This window comes from Telmatherina bonti (assembly GCF_933228915.1).
Source record: "Telmatherina bonti genome assembly, chromosome: 16".
Classification (NCBI taxonomy): domain Eukaryota; kingdom Metazoa; phylum Chordata; class Actinopteri; order Atheriniformes; family Telmatherinidae; genus Telmatherina; species Telmatherina bonti.
In genome coordinates this window covers 30,460,296-30,477,443 of record NC_136614.1, presented here as the reverse complement: position 1 = coordinate 30,477,443, position 17,148 = coordinate 30,460,296, and the positions used below count along the sequence as shown (strand labels likewise).

Here is a 17,148-nt window from a genome sequence, read left to right as displayed (position 1 = left end):
TCCTGCACATCCTCCAATCTCTGCTCTGCCAGGACAGACAGGAGGACAGGGAGGAGAGGAAGCCCCGTGTATTTTAACAGATGGGGGTTGTGACAACTATGAGGGAAAGCCACACTGTTTATACACAAAGATGTATTTTATTAATGAAAGAACTTAAAGTATGTGTATGCAGCGTGTAAATGTGGAATTCAGTGGTGTAAAGTGGTTGCAAGTCAGTGTCTGAACAAACCAACGAACCAAGCTGTGGGCCGAGAGCTCTTGAGCAAACAGCCTTATATCGGCAGGTGCGCTTCAGCCAGGTGCTTTGATGACTGGAACCGCCCATAGCACCCCTACCTACAAATAAAGAAAAACATAGTTGAGGCCATGCCGTCACATTTGGGTTATGTGGAGAAGAGGTTCTGATGAGGGGGAAGAGCTGTGTGTTGTTTGCTCTTATCTTTGTGCTGATGTTTGGATTTGCCGTCCGAACAGCATGACGCAGATGGGCACCAAGTAATCTGCATCCAGATAGATTTGGATGCACTCCATCAAGTCTGAAATGTTCCTTATAGTTCCAAAAGATATTGAAGTTATCAATGAACTTTATCCCATGGGCCATACATGCATTTGATAGCCATGTATTCAGACCCAGAAGTCTGATGAAAACAGCTATTCCTTTCCCTGCTGTAGGAATGGAGCTTAAAATGAAAACATGGTGTGCTCCAGAGTGACATTTTTCCTCCAAAAGGCAGAGAAAAGTCTTTCTTCAGGATCTCAGAGGCAGTTTTCCTCCTCAGAATATCACGAGGCCGAATGTGGACACTGATCTTCATGCCATCTGGATGTGAAGACAGAATGGTTGGCAAGATCTCTGTCAGTTTCTTGACTGATGTATCAGAAAAAGTTATATTTTCTGTCTTTGCCATTATCACATGCTGCGTTATGGAGTCCCATTATCACATGCTGCGTTATGGAGTCCCCAATCAGGACTGTATCTATTTCTTTTTTGTGGGGTTGGTGATGGTGTCTGTAGTTGTCCTGGTCATGGACTTTTGACCTCTCCTCATGTTTTGGTTTGCCCTTGGCTGAGTTTTTGGGCCATTTCTCACTTTCTTTTTATTGTTCATTTTACTTGAAGTCAACGGATCATATTTATTGTGCACTAAGATTTCAGGTGGTAAAGTGAGTATTGGAGCTTTAAATTTTCTGCTTGATTTACCTTTGCGATAGACATCAGACCAGGTTCTGGCTGAACACAGTTCCAGTAGGAGAGATCAGTCTGACCATCGGGTTTAGGATCTTCCTCAGTTGTTCTGTCATTTGGACACATCCAGGGAAGTTTGTCAGCCAGATCTGTAGCGGGAGGCTCCACATCTGATGTGATTACGCGTACAAAAATTTGAGCTTGAACAGGTGCTGAAAATGAGTCAATAAATTTCTCATTCACAGGAATTCCTTGCAGCATTCTAATACTCTTTAACAAAAATTCACTTCTTACATTAAAATAAGTAGTTAAATATTTCCAAAAATCTAAACCTTGTTTTAAACATTTACAAATAAAAATGCTCTTTTTTCAGTCTGTGGCCCCCATCAAAAAATTTCTCGATCCATCCCTGCTTTTAGCAGATACAAACTGGTTTGTTTTAAGTGTTAGTAGTACAGAGCCTTTCATAATGTGAATGTAACCGACCTTCAGGTCCAAATTTAGGATCACGTGTGGTCAACCGTTTTCCTCAGGATCACAAGTTTAGTAAAACAGAAGACAAAGAATTAAAAACAAACAAGCCAATGAAACCAGTTTAAAAGGTCCACAACAGTGGCCACAGCTAAAAACACTACAGGGGAGAAAGCATGGGTGGAGGCAGATCCCACCTAAATGTCCTCTAAAAACAACTCACATGCAATAAAAAGAATAAATTATATAAATAAAGATAAAAGAGACATGCACGTTTAAGCACCCAATAAAAACCTTTGAGGACAGGGTGACCACCTACTCCGACCCGAGCTTGACCCTGACAGCTGCTGCCACCGTGAGGGCCCCTGTACATTTACTGGTCAGGCAGCACAAAGATCTGAACAAAATGGCAGTGGCCGGAAGGTTTGGCGTCTCACAATAGGAATTCAAGCCGAGCTGTTGGTTTTCTCTGTACATCAGCCTCTTCCACCCTGCGTAGATTAACGCCCAGGTTATGAACAGCCTTGATGCTAAGCCTGCAACCTACAGAGCATCCTGCAGCAAACCGTGCGACCAGCCACCATGCACACCTAAAGCTGCATTTTCTGGCTTTTGTGCTCCCAGATTACTACACAGGTGTGTGTAATTTGCCAACCCGGGAATGCGTGGCTCCTTAACTACGGCAACTCTGAAGGGACATTAGACTCCCCTTCTATGTGCCGGTTTACTTTAACTTTAACGTTAACCTGTGTTATTGGTCACAGATCACGCTTTTCATCTTCATCTTCATTTTCAGCCATTTATCCGGGGTCGGGTTGCAGGGGCAGCAGCCTAAGCAGGGAAGCCCAGACTTCTCTTTCCCCAGCCACTTTTGCCAACTCTGCGGGGGGGATCCCAAGGCGTTCCCAGGCCAGCTGAGAGATATATTCCCTCCAGCGTGTCCTGGGTCTTCCCTGGGGTCTCCTTCCAGACGGACGTGCCTGGAACAACTCACCAGGGAGGCATCCAAGAGGCATCCTGACCAGATCCCGAGCCACCTCAACTGGTTCCTCAAGATGCGGAGGAGCAGTGGCTCTACTCTGAGCCCCTCCCGGATGACCGAGCCACCCTGCGTGTTGTGGTTCCTGTTCTGACGTGTGCTGCAGTGGGTGTACCTGTTTCCCCGGCAACAAAGTCCACACCAGGTTCTCATCTGGCAATGAACAGCAGCAAGATAAAAGGCCAGCACAGTTCACCTGATTGTTGGTTCATCAGTGGTAACAGCTCTTGTCCATTTGCAGCATTACAGCCTAAGTAATCATTCACTTTGTCTAACGTTTGTCTGCTCTGTCACCAGTTCGTGATTCTTGCCTGTCTGCCGGTCAACCTGCCTGCCTTCCCGGCAACCTACCATTCTGCCCAGGAAAACAATAAAACCCCTCCTTGAATCTACATCTAATCTGCACTTGGGTCCTTGTTTTGTCCTACACCACAACACTGCCAAGGAAACCCATTTCAGCCGCCTGTACACAAAATCTCGTTCTTTCGGTCAAGACCCACAACTTCTTAAAAAGAAGTGGTGGTCCCCCTTCTTAAAAAGGAGGACCACTACCCCAGTCTGCCAATCCAGCGGCACTGTCCCTGATGTCTACGCGATGCTGCAGAGGCGTGTCAGCCAGGACAGTCCCATAGCATCCAGAGCCCTAAGGAACTCTGGGCGGATCTCATCCACCCCCGGGGCCTTGCCGCCAAGGAGCTTTTTGACCACCTCAGCGACTTCAGCTCCAGAGATAGGAGAGTTCACCCCTGAGTCCCCCAGCTCTGCTTCCTCATCGGAAGATGTGTTGGTAGGATTGAGGAGATATTCGAAGTATTCCCTCCACCGACCCACAACATCCCGAGTTGAGGTCAGCAGTTCCCCATCTCCACTGTACACAGTGTTGACGGAACACTGCTTCCCCCTCCTGAGCTGCCAGATGGTGGACCAGAATTGCCTCGAAGCCGTCCGGAAGTCTTTCTCCATGGCCTCGCTGAACTCCTCCCATGCCCGAGTTTTTGCCTTGGTGACTTTTGATTTGACCAGGTCTCACTGTCGTTGCCCACGTGAGCATTGAAGTCCCCCAACAGAACAATGGAGTCCCCTGAAGGAGCACCCTCCAACACTCCCTCCAAGGACTCCAGAAAGGGTGGGTACTCTGAACTGCTGTTCGGTGCATAAGCACAGACAACAGTCAGGACCTGTCCCACCACCCGAAGGCGGAGGGAAACTATCCTTTCATCCACCGAGGTAAACCCCAACGTGCAGGCACCAAGCTGGGGGCTGATGAGAATGCCCACACCTGCTCGGTGCCTCTCACCATGAGCAACTCCAGAGTGGAAGAAAGTCCAGCCCCTCTCAAGGGTACTGGTTCCAGAGCCCAAGCCATGTTTCGAGGTGAGTCCAACTATATCTAGTCGGAACCGCTCAACCTCACGCACAAGCTCAGGCTCCTTCCCCACCAGAGAGGTGACACTCCACGTCCCTAGAGCCAGCTACTGCAGCCAGGGATCCAACCGCCAGGGTCCCCGCCCCCTGCTGCTGCCCAGCTCACACTGCACCTGACCCCTACGGCTCCTCCCGCAGATGATGAGCCCACGGGAGGTCACAGTGCAGATCACGCTTTTATTTGTGAAAATTCATCACACACATGAGAAATGACCATGCAGGAGTGTGTAAAATAGAACCCAATGAAAGCTGCAGTGACCCATATTATCAATTCCTCTCTTGAATCTGGGGTCTTTCCCTCTGTCTTCAAGCAAGCTTGGGTCAGCCTGCTGCTGAAGAAACCCACACTCGACCCAGCCTAGGTTGAAAACTACTGGCCGGTCTGACTGGTGCCATTCTTGTCTAAACTGCTAGAGCGTGCAGTCTTCAGCCAAGTCTTGCAGTTCCTCCACGATGAAAACCTTTTTGATCCATATCAGTCGGGCTTTAGGCAAGGCTATTCCACTGAAAATGCTCTCCTGTCTGTTACCGATTCCCTTCGGCTTGCCAGATTCACTGGTCAATCCTCAGTTCTGATACTTCCGGACGCTGTGCTGCTTCTGACATAGTCAGCCATCAGATTCACCTCTCCACACTCCCTGAGCTTAGCATCTCTGGATCTCGTGGTTCTCGTCCTACCTTCAGAGTATCCTAGCGAGGAGAAGTGTCCAGCTCACATGAGTTCAAAACAGGGGTGCCTCAAGGTCTAGTGCTCGGCCTCTTCTCTTCTCACTATACACCTCCTCAGTGCAGTCATAAAGTCTCACGGCTTCTCAAACCACTGTTATGCTAATGACACTCAGCTTTTCCTCTCCTTCCCTCTGGATGACACAACCGTCTCAATGAGAATATCAGCTTGCCTTGCTTATATCTCTGCATGGATGAAGGCTCGCCACCTTCAGCTCAACCTCAACCTGTCCAAGCGCTCATTGTCTGTCCAGCCAATCCTTCTTTACATCCGCAATTAAGTGTGAAGCTTGACTCCATCACACTTGTTCCTATGTCTGCTGCCCAGAATCTTGGTGTCATGGTGGATGACCAGTTGACCTTTAAGGTCCATGTTGTCTCAGACTGTACCTGACAGAACACACAACTCATCTTTTGGTTCAGGCTGCAGTCATCTCACACATCAGTTACTGCAATTCCCTACTGGCAGGTCTGCCTGCATGCTCTATTAAACCTCTGCAGATGATCCAGAATTCCGCAGCTCATCTGATTTTCAACCAACCTAAACTAGCTCATGTCATTCCGCTGCTAATCGCACTTCACTGGCTTCCGATCGCAGCACGCATGAAATTTAAAGCTTTGCTTCTGGCTTACAAAACAATAACTCAAACGGCCTCTGTTTACCTTCACTCCCTAATCCAGACCTACACTCCCTCTCGACAGCTACGTTCCACCAGTGAAAGATGCCTTGTGTTACCACCAATATGTGGCACTAAATCTCTAGCCAGTTGCCAATAGCCTCTGTTCTGTTACGATGGCCACATATGTAATATTGTGGGGTAGGAAGGGAGTAAACAAAAAAACAACCTCTACTGTTTGATTTTGTGATTGTGTTGTTCTCCCTCATATGTAAGTCGCTTTGGATAAAAGCGTCTGCTAAATGACTGTAGAATATAACCCATGAATGAAAGCATATATTGTGAGGAGGCATTTCTGCACAAAGCCTTACAAAGATGAGACTGTAGACTATCACCCAACAGTTTGTGAAAATGTAGCTCAATGAGACATGTAATGACAACTCTCAAATCACAGTCAGCAGCTGAGTTCCTGCTATCTTGTTTTTTTAAGCAGAGAAAACAAAACAAACAAAAAACAAATGTATTTCATTGTCTTAGTTCTTATAAATATTAACCTTATTATTCAGAACTAAGATTCATAAGAGAGGTTTGTAGTCCATGATGCAGCACACGGCTCACTTTAACGCCTGTTCCTGACTGGCATAGCTGTACGTCCTGTTATTTATACTTCTGCTACGACTGGATATCATCAACTAGGGTTTAAAGACTGGTTCATTCCAGTTTCCCTGATCACTGAGAGGCCAGTGATCTCCGACCATTTCCATAAATACTTCAATCACGAAGATACATGTTGCAACACAGATGATTTTAGGCTTTTTTTTTAAGCACAGCCCACTATCTCGCTATTTCTTTACTCACTTTGTGCTGAGTGAGTTGTGTTGTATCAGTGCAGATAGACCGGCCAGATATATCATTAAACCAGACAGAGAAGAGGGACTGGCCTTGGTTAATTTTTTGCTAACCTATCAGCTGTTTCTCTCAGTTAGTGTATAAAAATGGGAAGCTTCTGAAAAACTTTCTGCAGCAAAGAGGACAGTAAAGGTAAGAACATCACTTTACTGTAACTTCTCCAACTATGTGGTCTTCCTTATGCTGTGGTTTAAGGAGTCAAGCTGCAGACAAATTCCAGTAATCCAAAGTTTTTATTAGCCAACAAGGTTTAGGAAGGAATCAGGAATGGAGTTTGATGATGGATTGGTGTTTGCTGTGGTGTAATGAACTGGTTTTATGGAAATAGTGGTGATTGTGGGCAATAAAACTGATTAAGTTAAATATAGATACTGTTTATTTAAATATTAATTGTCTTCTTGAATGGATTATTGGCATCTTTTAAAAATTTTACCAATGACCTCTTCTGGTTTATTAGTTAATTTGTTTCTCCCTTAACAGGCTCTGAAGATGCACAGTATCTTTGTTAGTAGCGCTGTAGCAGCCTTGCTGCTGGCTGTAGCCTTGGCAGATCACCACCACCATCACCACAGCCATGGGGATGAGATGAGCTGCCACAAGCTGTCGTCTCCCAACGCCGACTTTGCCTTTGCCCTCTATAAAAGTCTAAATGCCAAGACTGCTGCTGGAAAGAACATGTTTTACTCACCATTGGGCATCGCCACCGCTCTGTCCATGCTGTCTGTGGGAGCACGCGAGGAAACCCACAGCCAGCTGTTCTCCAGCTTGGGTTACAGCAGCTTAAACCAGATGCAGATCAACGATGCTTATGAGCATTTATTCCATATGCTCGGTCACAGCCAGGAAAACCAGAAGCTGGATGTTGGAAACTTAGTGTTGGTACGCACTGGTTTCAATCCTGTGGAGGCGTACATGAAGGACATTAAGAAGTATTACTCTGGTGAGACCTTCAACGTTGACTTTTCCAAACCAGACGAGGCTAAAGCTGAGGTCAACAGCCATATTGCAAGTAAAACTCAAGATAAGATCAAGGATCTGGTGAAAGACTTGGACCCTGAGATGGCTATGGTGCTGATCAACTACGTTTACTTCAGAGGTAGGAGACCACAAACAATGCAGGCAGACGGCCAAATGAACACATCAAGATACATCTGCACAGGGATATGTGATAATCCTAGTAAAGGTTTTCCAGCTGCATGCAGGAACATTTCTCAAATGTGTGAAATAAGGCTTTGAATAATCTTCATCCACTGTTTTCTGCAGGACAGTGGGAGAAACCCTTCGATGGGAACATGACAAAAAAGGGAGAATTCCAGGTGGACGAGAGCACCAAAGTTGAAGTGGACATGATGAAGAAGACCGGGCGCTTCGACTACTATCAGGACCATGAGAACCACACCACCGTCCTCCTGCTGCCATACAAAGGCAACACCTCCATGATGATTGTGCTGCCCGATGAAGGCAAGATGAAGGAGGTGGAGGGCTTCATCACCAAGGAACACATCAGGCACTGGCACGACTCACTCTTCAAAAAGTAAGACTTTTTTTTAATCATTGCTTTTCACTTTGCATCTTGTGATTTATGAAGATTGGTGGAGCTTTTATGTTTATTAACTGATACTTTTCTGTTCTACAGTAACGTTAATCTCTTAATGCCGAAATTCTCCATCTCTGCTGAGGCCTCTCTTGACGAAACTCTCAAAGAAATGGGAGTGACTGATGCTTTTGGCACTAAGGCAGACTTTTCTGGCATGTCTGAGGAGATCAAGCTTAAAGTCTCAAAGGTAACATAACTTCAGGGATGTCACGAGGACCATCAAGATAAACCCGGCGCTGAATCTTGTCTTATGATTCCTCCGCAGGTGTCCCACAAGGCTGTGCTGAGTGTGGATGAAACGGGGACAGAGGCAGCAAGCGTCACCACTATAGAAATCATGCCCATGAGTATGCCAGAAAGCGTGGAACTGAACAGACCCTTCATGCTCTTCATCTTGGAGCACTCGACAAAGAGCTTCCTGTTTATGGGCAAGATCAACAACCCCACGGCCATGTAAAGACGCCAAGAGTCCCACACCCCTTCTGACAGCAGTAGGTTTAGAAGCTCAAGGACATTGTTCTCAATATCTAACAGTGGTATCACGGTTCGTGATACCATGAGCAGTGAACACATGATAAATGAAAAAAGTGTAATGAAAAAGTAAAAAATACTATTTTCATGCCACACAAAGGTCTTTTACTCTACCTATAGATGTGATACTGTTTTTCTTCATTTATCACAAGGTTAGGTTTAGGAATATCTCTGTACGTCACTGTGGATTATAATCCAACTTGAGATGTAATGATCATAACATCAAATGTTATTGGACTGTTCATCTTTCAATTCAGTCCCCAATGAAGTGAATAAAGACCTGTCATGGAAGGCTGGAACTTTTTTTTTGCCGGAGCAAATGTGACGTTATGAAGGAACAATGTTGTAATGATGAGATAAAACACTTTTGCATATGTTGAGGATGGATTTAAAGGGTGGGCTTTTCCTGCCCCTATGCAGCAAGACAGTCCTGGTGTTCGTCTTGGCTGAGGCCGTTTCACGTGTTCTCACTGTGCATGTTTGGGTTCTCCCCGAGCAACCTTGTTTGTTCCCACAATACATGCAACTGTGGGTAGCTGGTGCTTGCTGTTCGAGCAGGAGTCTACAACCTTTACAATGTAAAACGCCATTTTGCCCTCAGGGCAGCTAAATAAAACTAATTTAGAACAACAAAGAACTTTGCACAACTTATCTTGACAAATATCTGCTATAGGAAATTTGTTACTTTCCAGACCCAAAATTTTAGTTCTGATTTAGGTTTTAAAATAATAATAAAAAAATCTTTGCAAATGAAAAAAAAAAATAGAGAGGACAAAAAGATTCTTCTAGACATTTTTAACAAATTATGCAAAAATAAATAAATAAAGAAAATAAAAAAAATAAAACAAAGCCCCCAGTTTTCAGTCGAATCACAAGAAATATATCTTGGTGTCATCATGTTGTGGAAATTCAAGAAATTCAATGCAATTCTATGAAAAAAAAAGAAACATCTATATTTATAAACATTTGTTGATTCGTTGATTTGTTGATCGATTGGGATGGCTCAGGGTATGAAAAACGAATGAGTGGATTTCTGTAAATTATCTTTTTATTAAGTTGAGGGGATCTGATTGGACCCATCAATCCTTAGATACAATAAACAGAATTGCACAAGGCCAGCATATCAATGCTAAGGATAAACATTTGCAGGAACCACAAAGCAAGTTCTAAATATCAAATGCAAGACTTAAAATGTGTCTTTATAGGTCTGGATAATACACTTATGAATGTTAAACTGTAATGAGACATTGTAGAGATTATCTACAGACAATATACATTTACAAATCTTCATAAACGGAAGAAATCTCCAGAAAAAGTCTGAAAAATAAAGCAAATTCAGTTTTTTGTGAAAAACAACAACCATGAGTTAATATGCCAGCCATTTCTCAGAGTTCAAATTGATCATTTCATGTTACTAAACATAGCCTTGATGGAGTTTAATCTAACTCACAGTGTGAAAGTGAGAATATTCAATTCAATACTTTATTAGGTCCCCGTAGGGCAATTTGTGTGCAGCCAGTAGCATAAAAGTGCAATCAGTCAACAACAACAAACAATAAAAATAATAAAATAGTAAAAGGCAAAAGGCAATAGTTGATGTTCACAAAGCAGTGGAAGGCTATAAGAAAATAGCAAAGCGTTTTCAGATGCCGCTGCCAGCCATGGCAGTCATCAGGAACAGAGGAAGTTAAAACAAGTCCAGAAAGAGCAAGAAAAAAATCTGACAGAACAGTTCGCAGGATTGTGAGAAAAGCAAGTCAAAACCCACGTTTGACGGCCGATTAGGGTTGCCACATTTCATAAATTAAAATAAGGGACGCAAAGCTTGGAGATGGGGGGGTTAATGAAGACATTCTTTGTTGTGCAACATTGTTGCATATAAAGTTTAGCTAATTATGCAACATAAAGCTGTGATTACATGGATCTCTACTAACATGAAGAAAATACTTTAATAATAAAGAGCCATATGTACAATAATTAGGTATTATGTAACTGATTAACCTTAAATAAGATTTCTGTGTGTAGAGTGCGGAACATTGAACTTTACATAAATAACACCTGTGTCACTCCACCTGCATGCAGTAAGAGGGGAGGAATGGGATGACCCATTCATATCATCTATACCGTGATCACTGATAGTTGGGTAAGTTCAATTACTGCCTTATCATTCCGTTACAGGCGTTACCATAGCAACACGTTAATCAGCTGGCTCAGATCAGCTGATTTTCAACAATGAGAGAAACGCTACTTGTCAATAGTTGGCATAAAAACTATAGAGGCCAACATAAAATAGTTCCTGTAGCCTACTTTGGCATATTTAGCAAGTTTTGTAATAAAAAAGAAAAGAAAAAAAAAGGAAACAGAAATAAAAATTTCTTATTAAATATTTACTGTGTGGGACCATGGTGTTGACGACGCCATACCCCGTGTCATGCTGTGAAATGTGGCTCCTCGTTGTTTAATCCTACATATTGGACTGTATTTGTTTCCTGCCGGTCTCATGACTTGAAGGAAAGCCATGTCATAACAGTTTAACAACACTAAAAGGCTATTTATCGAATGATCACTTACTACAGATTCCTTAAAATGGTCATAAAAACATAAAGCTCTAAACATTTGAATGTTTGAAATGCAAATAAAAATAAATGTTTCCGTTTAGCTAGGCTATATATGCCACGATGTGGTTCCGTTCGGTGTCTTAGTTTCTGGTTTCCTGTTTTATTTTGTAGTTTTTCCTGTTTAGTTCCCTTGGTTCTTGTTTAGCTTCTTAGATTTTCTATTGATTTAGTTCACCTGGGTTCATTTAGTTAATTTGTTTCACCTGTGTCTCGTTTTGTTCTGTGTATTTATACCCCTCAGTTTCATTCCTTGTTTGCTGGATCATTTTGTTGCGTGACTTTGTTGTAGTTAGTCCCTTGAGTGTCCTTTGTTAAAATAAATCCACTAGAATCTACATCCCTGTTCCCCTCATCTCTGCGTTTGGGTCCACATCTCCACTGCCACCATAACATAATGATCCAGCCAAACGAGGACCCAGCGGAGATGATCACGCTGTTCGAATTTTTTCGAACAGCGAGCCTCTGGACCTACGAGCCTCTGGACCTGGACCCTCACTGGACCTCATCCAGGAGGAACAGGCGCAGATGGCATAAATGACTGGCTTGCCCGGTGGAGAGCCCGGGCCAGTCCCCTTTTCTGGGAACTAGGCTCGCGCTCCGCACATCCGGACCACTACCACGGCCCACGTCTCCAGTGTCCCCTGGTCTACGCCGCCGGCGTCCCAGCCCTGGTCTACGCCGCCGGCGTCCCAGCCCTGGTCTACGCCGCCGGCGTCCCGGCCCTGGTCTACGCCTCCGGCGCTGCAGGCTCCCACGCCAGCGCCCATGTCCACGTCTTCGGCGCTGCAGGCTCCCACGCCAGCGCCCAGGTCCACGTCTTCGGCGCTGCAGGCTCCCACGCCTGCGCCCAGAACCCGTCTGCTGCTGCAGGCTCCCACGCCAGCGCCCAGAACCCGTCCCGCGCTGCAGGCTCCCATGCCAGCACCCAGAACCCGTCCACATCCTCTGTCCTGAGTTCCCGAGGGGGTCCAGAAGATGGACTCTCCTCCTTCGACCCATGTTCCTGAGGGGGTCCCAGGTCCGGACGCTCCTCCTTCGACCCAAGTTCCCGACAAGGAGGTCGCTCCTCCTACACCGGCCCCAGCGCCAGCTCCTGTGTCCGAGGAGGTCGCTGCTTCTCCTCCGTCTCCAGTGTCTGGCGAGGAGGTCGCTCCTTCTCCTCCGTCTCCAGTGTCTGGCGAGGAGGTCGCTCCTTCTCCTCCGTCTCCAGTGTCCGGCGAGGAGGTCACTCCTTCTCCTCCGTCTCCAGTGTCCGGCGAGGAGGTCACTCCTTCTCCTCCGTCTCCAGTGTCCGGCGAGGAGGTCACTCCTTCTCCTCCGTCTCCAGTGTCCAACGAGGGGAATCCAGAGCCGGGCCTGCCCCCGTCGTCTCGGCCTCCCGGCCGTCCTCCAGAGCCGGGCCCTTTGGTCTCTTCCCCCGCCCCTGTGCCCCTGGACTCTGTTCCCCCCCCCCCCCCAGTTCCTCATCTGGGCCCCCTCCTCCCGCCCGTCTCTGGACTCTGGACTTTTTTGGGCCATCCGGTGGCCAGCCCTTGGGGGGGGGGGGGGGGGGGTACTGTCATGATGTGGTTCCGTTCGGTGTCTTAGTTTCTGGTTTCCTGTTTTATTTTGTAGTTTTTCCTGTTTAGTTCCCTTGGTTCTTGTTTAGCTTCTTAGATTCTCTATGGATTTAGTTCACCTGGGTTCATTTAGTTAATTTGTTTCACCTGTGTCTCGTTTTGTTCTGTGTATTTATACCCCTCAGTTTCATTCCTTGTTTGCTGGATCATTTTGTTCTGTGACTTTGTTGTAGTTAGTCCCTTGAGTGTCCTTTGTTAAAAATAAATCCACTAGAATCTACATCCCTGTTCCCCTCATCTCTGCGTTTGGGTCCACATCTCCACTGCCACCATAACAATATATGTATTTGCGTGTATTTATTAACTTTTCATCCATTGAAAATATGTTTTTAATGGGTATATATGGTGTTTATATTGGCTAATAAAGCATATAAATAGATGACCATGTTCTCCTGATCCCGTTAGATGTCGGATAGTCCATCGTGCGCGACTGAACAGGCACTGACACGTTGTATAATCTGATTTATAAGCATCTTCACTGACGCTGCAGCCGCATCTCTCCACGTCTTTTTTACATGTGTTCTTTTTATTTTTTTATTTTGAGGAGGTAGAGTACCAGGTAGGCTACAGGTGACATGTTTATAAGGCGCGGATCTTCTGAGGAGCGTGCATGAGTCATGTCTCTAGGCAACTGTGACTGTCCAACACGCAGGTGCAGAGGGGAGGAGGCTGCACCTGCAGATTCTGCATGAAAAGAACATTTTTGCTGACTGTTGTATTTTTAATTTGATGAATTATTTTTAGATTGAGTGTTGATGTGACTGACATGTGTAGACTGTTGGAAAGTTATGAAAATACGGAACAAAGTGCGTCCCGTATTGGTTCAATCCAGGACCCAACGTTTGTCAATTAAAGGACGATTCCATATTTTACGGGACGGGTGGCAACCCAGCGGCCCGATCCCCTCTGGAAGATCTGGCAGACATTAGAGTTGTGGTACACTATTCCACTATAAATAGATACTTATACAAATATGGTCTTCATGGAAGAGTCATCAATAAAAAAAAAACATTTTTACATCCTCACCACAAAAATCAACAAATGAAGTTTGTAAAAGAACAAAAAACAAGCTTGATACAGTTTGGAAACAAGTTCTGTGGACCGATGAGATTAAAATACAACTTTTTGACTGGAATGAGCAAAAGTATGTTTGGGGAAGAAAGGGCAGAATTTAATGAAAAGAACCTCTGTCCAACTGTTAAACATGGAGGTGCACCAATCATGCTTTAGGGTTGTATTGCTGCCAGTGGTACAGGGAACATTTCTCAAACAGAAAGAAAAATGGATTCAGTACGAGTCCACATTTTGGAAGCTAACTTGAAAGCCATCTGTAAAAAAATCTGAAGTTAAAGAGAGGATGACTTTTACAAATGGATAACGATCCTAAACACACCTTAAAAATCCACAGTGGATTTCGTCAAGAGGCGTAAATTGAAAGTTTTGCCATGGCCTTCACAATCTTCTCACCTTAACGTAATTGAAAGTCAGTGGAAAGACCTGAAAAGAGCAGTGTGTCACAAACAGCCCAGAAATCTCAAAGATATAGAAGACTTTTGTGAGGAAGAATGGGCGAAGATACCTGAAACAAGAATTGAAAGAAGCTAGGCTAACTGCAAAAAGCGTTTACAAGCTGTGATACTCGCCACAGGGGGCTAACTGCAGGGTGCCCAAACTTTTACAGATGCCATTTTTTGTTTTCTGTTATTTTGAAAGCGTAAATGATGGAAATGTGATCTAACTTTTTCTTTTTTAAACGTATTATAACAATGTCTAATATGTAATTTGATACCTTTTGGAGATTTTCCATCTTACGTTGGCTTCTTTTTGCACTTTAAATTGAATTTTTACAAGGAGTTTCCAAACTTTTTATCCCCACTGAACTTCCAACACAAAGGCACTTTTATTTCACACCACATTTTATGTACAAGACAATTCAAAGTGCTTTACATAAAATATTAAATGCATCACAGCAGGGTGCAGGAGAAGCATTAAAATGTACATTTAACACGAGATTTAAGGAAATAACAGAAAATGAGGACAGAAAAAGATAAAATAGAACATGACGTATGAAAGACATAAAAGTTCAATAACGAAGAGTTGTTTTGATAAAAGCTGGCAAACAAAGATTTTTAACCTTAAATTAAAGGTTCTGGGAGTTTGCTCCACATGTGAGGAGCAGAAAAACTGAATACTGCCTCCATGTTTGCTTCTGACTCTGGGAACAGGAAGTAGATCTGACCCTGATGACCTGAGTGACTGTTTCACAATAAACCAGATGTATTTTGGTCCTAAACCATTCAGTGCTTTGTAAACTAACAGCAGGATTTTAAAGTTGATTATTTGCCAGACAGGAAGCCAGTGTAAAGATCTGAGGACTGGAGTCATATCATCCACTTTCTTGTTCTCCGTGAGCACTGGAGCAGCAGCGTTCTGGACTAACTGCAGCTTTCTGATGGACGTTTTGGGGAGCCTGTAAGGACAGCCATGCAGTAATCTCCTACCAAAGTTAAAGGCATAATTCCTTCTGAGTCTTCAGTCCTCTTCTTAGTATCAAAACACATTTCCTTGAGGGAAATTAACCTTTTGTTTTATAACAGTGGTGTAATGGTCCATCAAGTGTCCTTGTCCTTGTTTTAAAAACAGGAAAAAGTTGCCCAGAAAAATGCTGTTTCAGAAAAAGTGACATGAAAAACTCGATTTAGTCTACTTAAAAAATGCATCAGTATATTTGCTCATTGTCACATAATTTCTGCTCTTTGGTTTCAGGGAGGAAGAGTTGTGAAATGACTAAACCAGTACTGGCACACAGACAAGTGACAGACATATAGACATATAGCTTTATTTTGTCCATGTTCAGGCCAAAGTTAATGCAGCTGTTGACTAAGTGCACCAGTGTAGCAAAAGTAACCTTAGCTTAGCTTCTGGACGACGTAGCTAGGTGTGTAGGGACGCTTGTAACTGTTAAAGCAGCATCACAGGAGGTTTAGAAGTTGGTATGCTGACTGAAAAAGAAGGGAATACTTCATTTACCTGCGTATACCCTGGACTACACCACTGTTTTATAAGTCATAGCAGTCAGACTTCAGCTACTGATACTCAGGATTACATCTGTCTCACAAAGTAAACTCACATTTTAAAAATCTACAATCATGTTTTTATAAGTTATCATCATAATTTCGACCCTGCGATGGACTGGCGACCTGTCCAGGGTGTACCCTGCCTCTCACCCGAAGGCTGCTGGGATAGGCTCCAGCTTCCCCGCGACACTGACTCGGCATAAGCAGGTTTACAAATGAATGAATGATCGTAATTCCAGATATTTAAAATAAAAAAAACCCAGGAACTTGATGAATTGGAATATGACTGAAGGTATCTGAAATGGGGGACAACATTTCCACAGCAGATGCAAACTCTGCCTTACTTCATGAATTTAGTCACAGATGCCTAAAAGCCAATTTCCGGAGGTAAATTAAAGACATGTCAGTGTGACTTTGAAATAATGGAAACCTGCGATACCTTTCATCTCCTGTCATGATGGCCTGAGGAATTAGTGGTTGTGACGGGGAACTTATGAAAAATGTGAATAGCATTTTTTCCAGCGCATATTGAGAAAGGTTGAGGTTGCATGTGACCGCATGGCTCTGGGGATGACACAAGCGTTACATTATGACCCAACAGCTACTTGTAACATTTTATGTACACAACATTGTATTGTTTTTCCCCCCCCCCCCTTGTTATGTATCATAGAAACAGTCTTTTATGTCTGTTTTGTATGTAATTTAAAATATCAGATGTCTTTTTCCACACAGGGTTTGAAGGGGAAATTATTTTAAAAGCCAGATTTTCATTCCACGCTTCATTTTTCATCTAAAGCCCAGAAGGGATGAAAGCATGATTTAGTGAATGTGGTTGTTTTTACCAGGAATATTGACTCGCTTGCAGATTTTTTCCTTCTGAGTACTTTTGTGTTGAGCAAAGACAGCCTTGCGAGATCAGAGTTAACCCAGGACAGCACGGGGGTGGTGGTTCTTGTTAATCTTTAACTAGCAGCTCACTCTCTCACTTGCTAAATTGATGGAGTGTCGGTAGCAAACCGAACCAGAAGACGTTAATGGTAAGCATTAGCTTCTACTAAAATAATTTCAATGTTGACTTAAGTTTAAGAAGTTAAGATTTGAAAAGTTTTGAAGTGAATCTGTGGTGACTTCTTATTCAGATGATTTTGTAAGAGTTGAACGTGGATCTTTATCATCAGCTTCAAACTTTTTCAGTATTTTAACTATATTTTTGTCCACTATTTCGTTTAGTTTTGTTCATCATTGAAAACTGTTTTGACTGATCCTCATTGTGCTCATTACACAGCTCACTTCTTCTGACATTTGCAGGACATATAATTGGCAGACTGTCAAG

General features: G+C 43.8%; 1 protein-coding gene across 1 annotated transcript; it reads left to right on the top strand.

The window, feature by feature from the left end:
• Positions 1-6,862: 6,862 nt before the first annotated feature.
• On the top strand, positions 6,863-8,427 carry LOC306767573 (alpha-1-antitrypsin homolog; the record flags this gene model as incomplete). The annotated part of the gene is made up of 4 exons (XM_079255649.1): positions 6,863-7,469; positions 7,637-7,907; positions 8,010-8,157; positions 8,236-8,427. 4 exons carry the CDS (start codon positions 6,863-6,865, stop codon positions 8,425-8,427), a joined length of 1,218 nt encoding a protein of 405 aa, XP_079111775.1.
• Between the last annotated feature and the right edge of the window lie 8,721 nt (positions 8,428-17,148).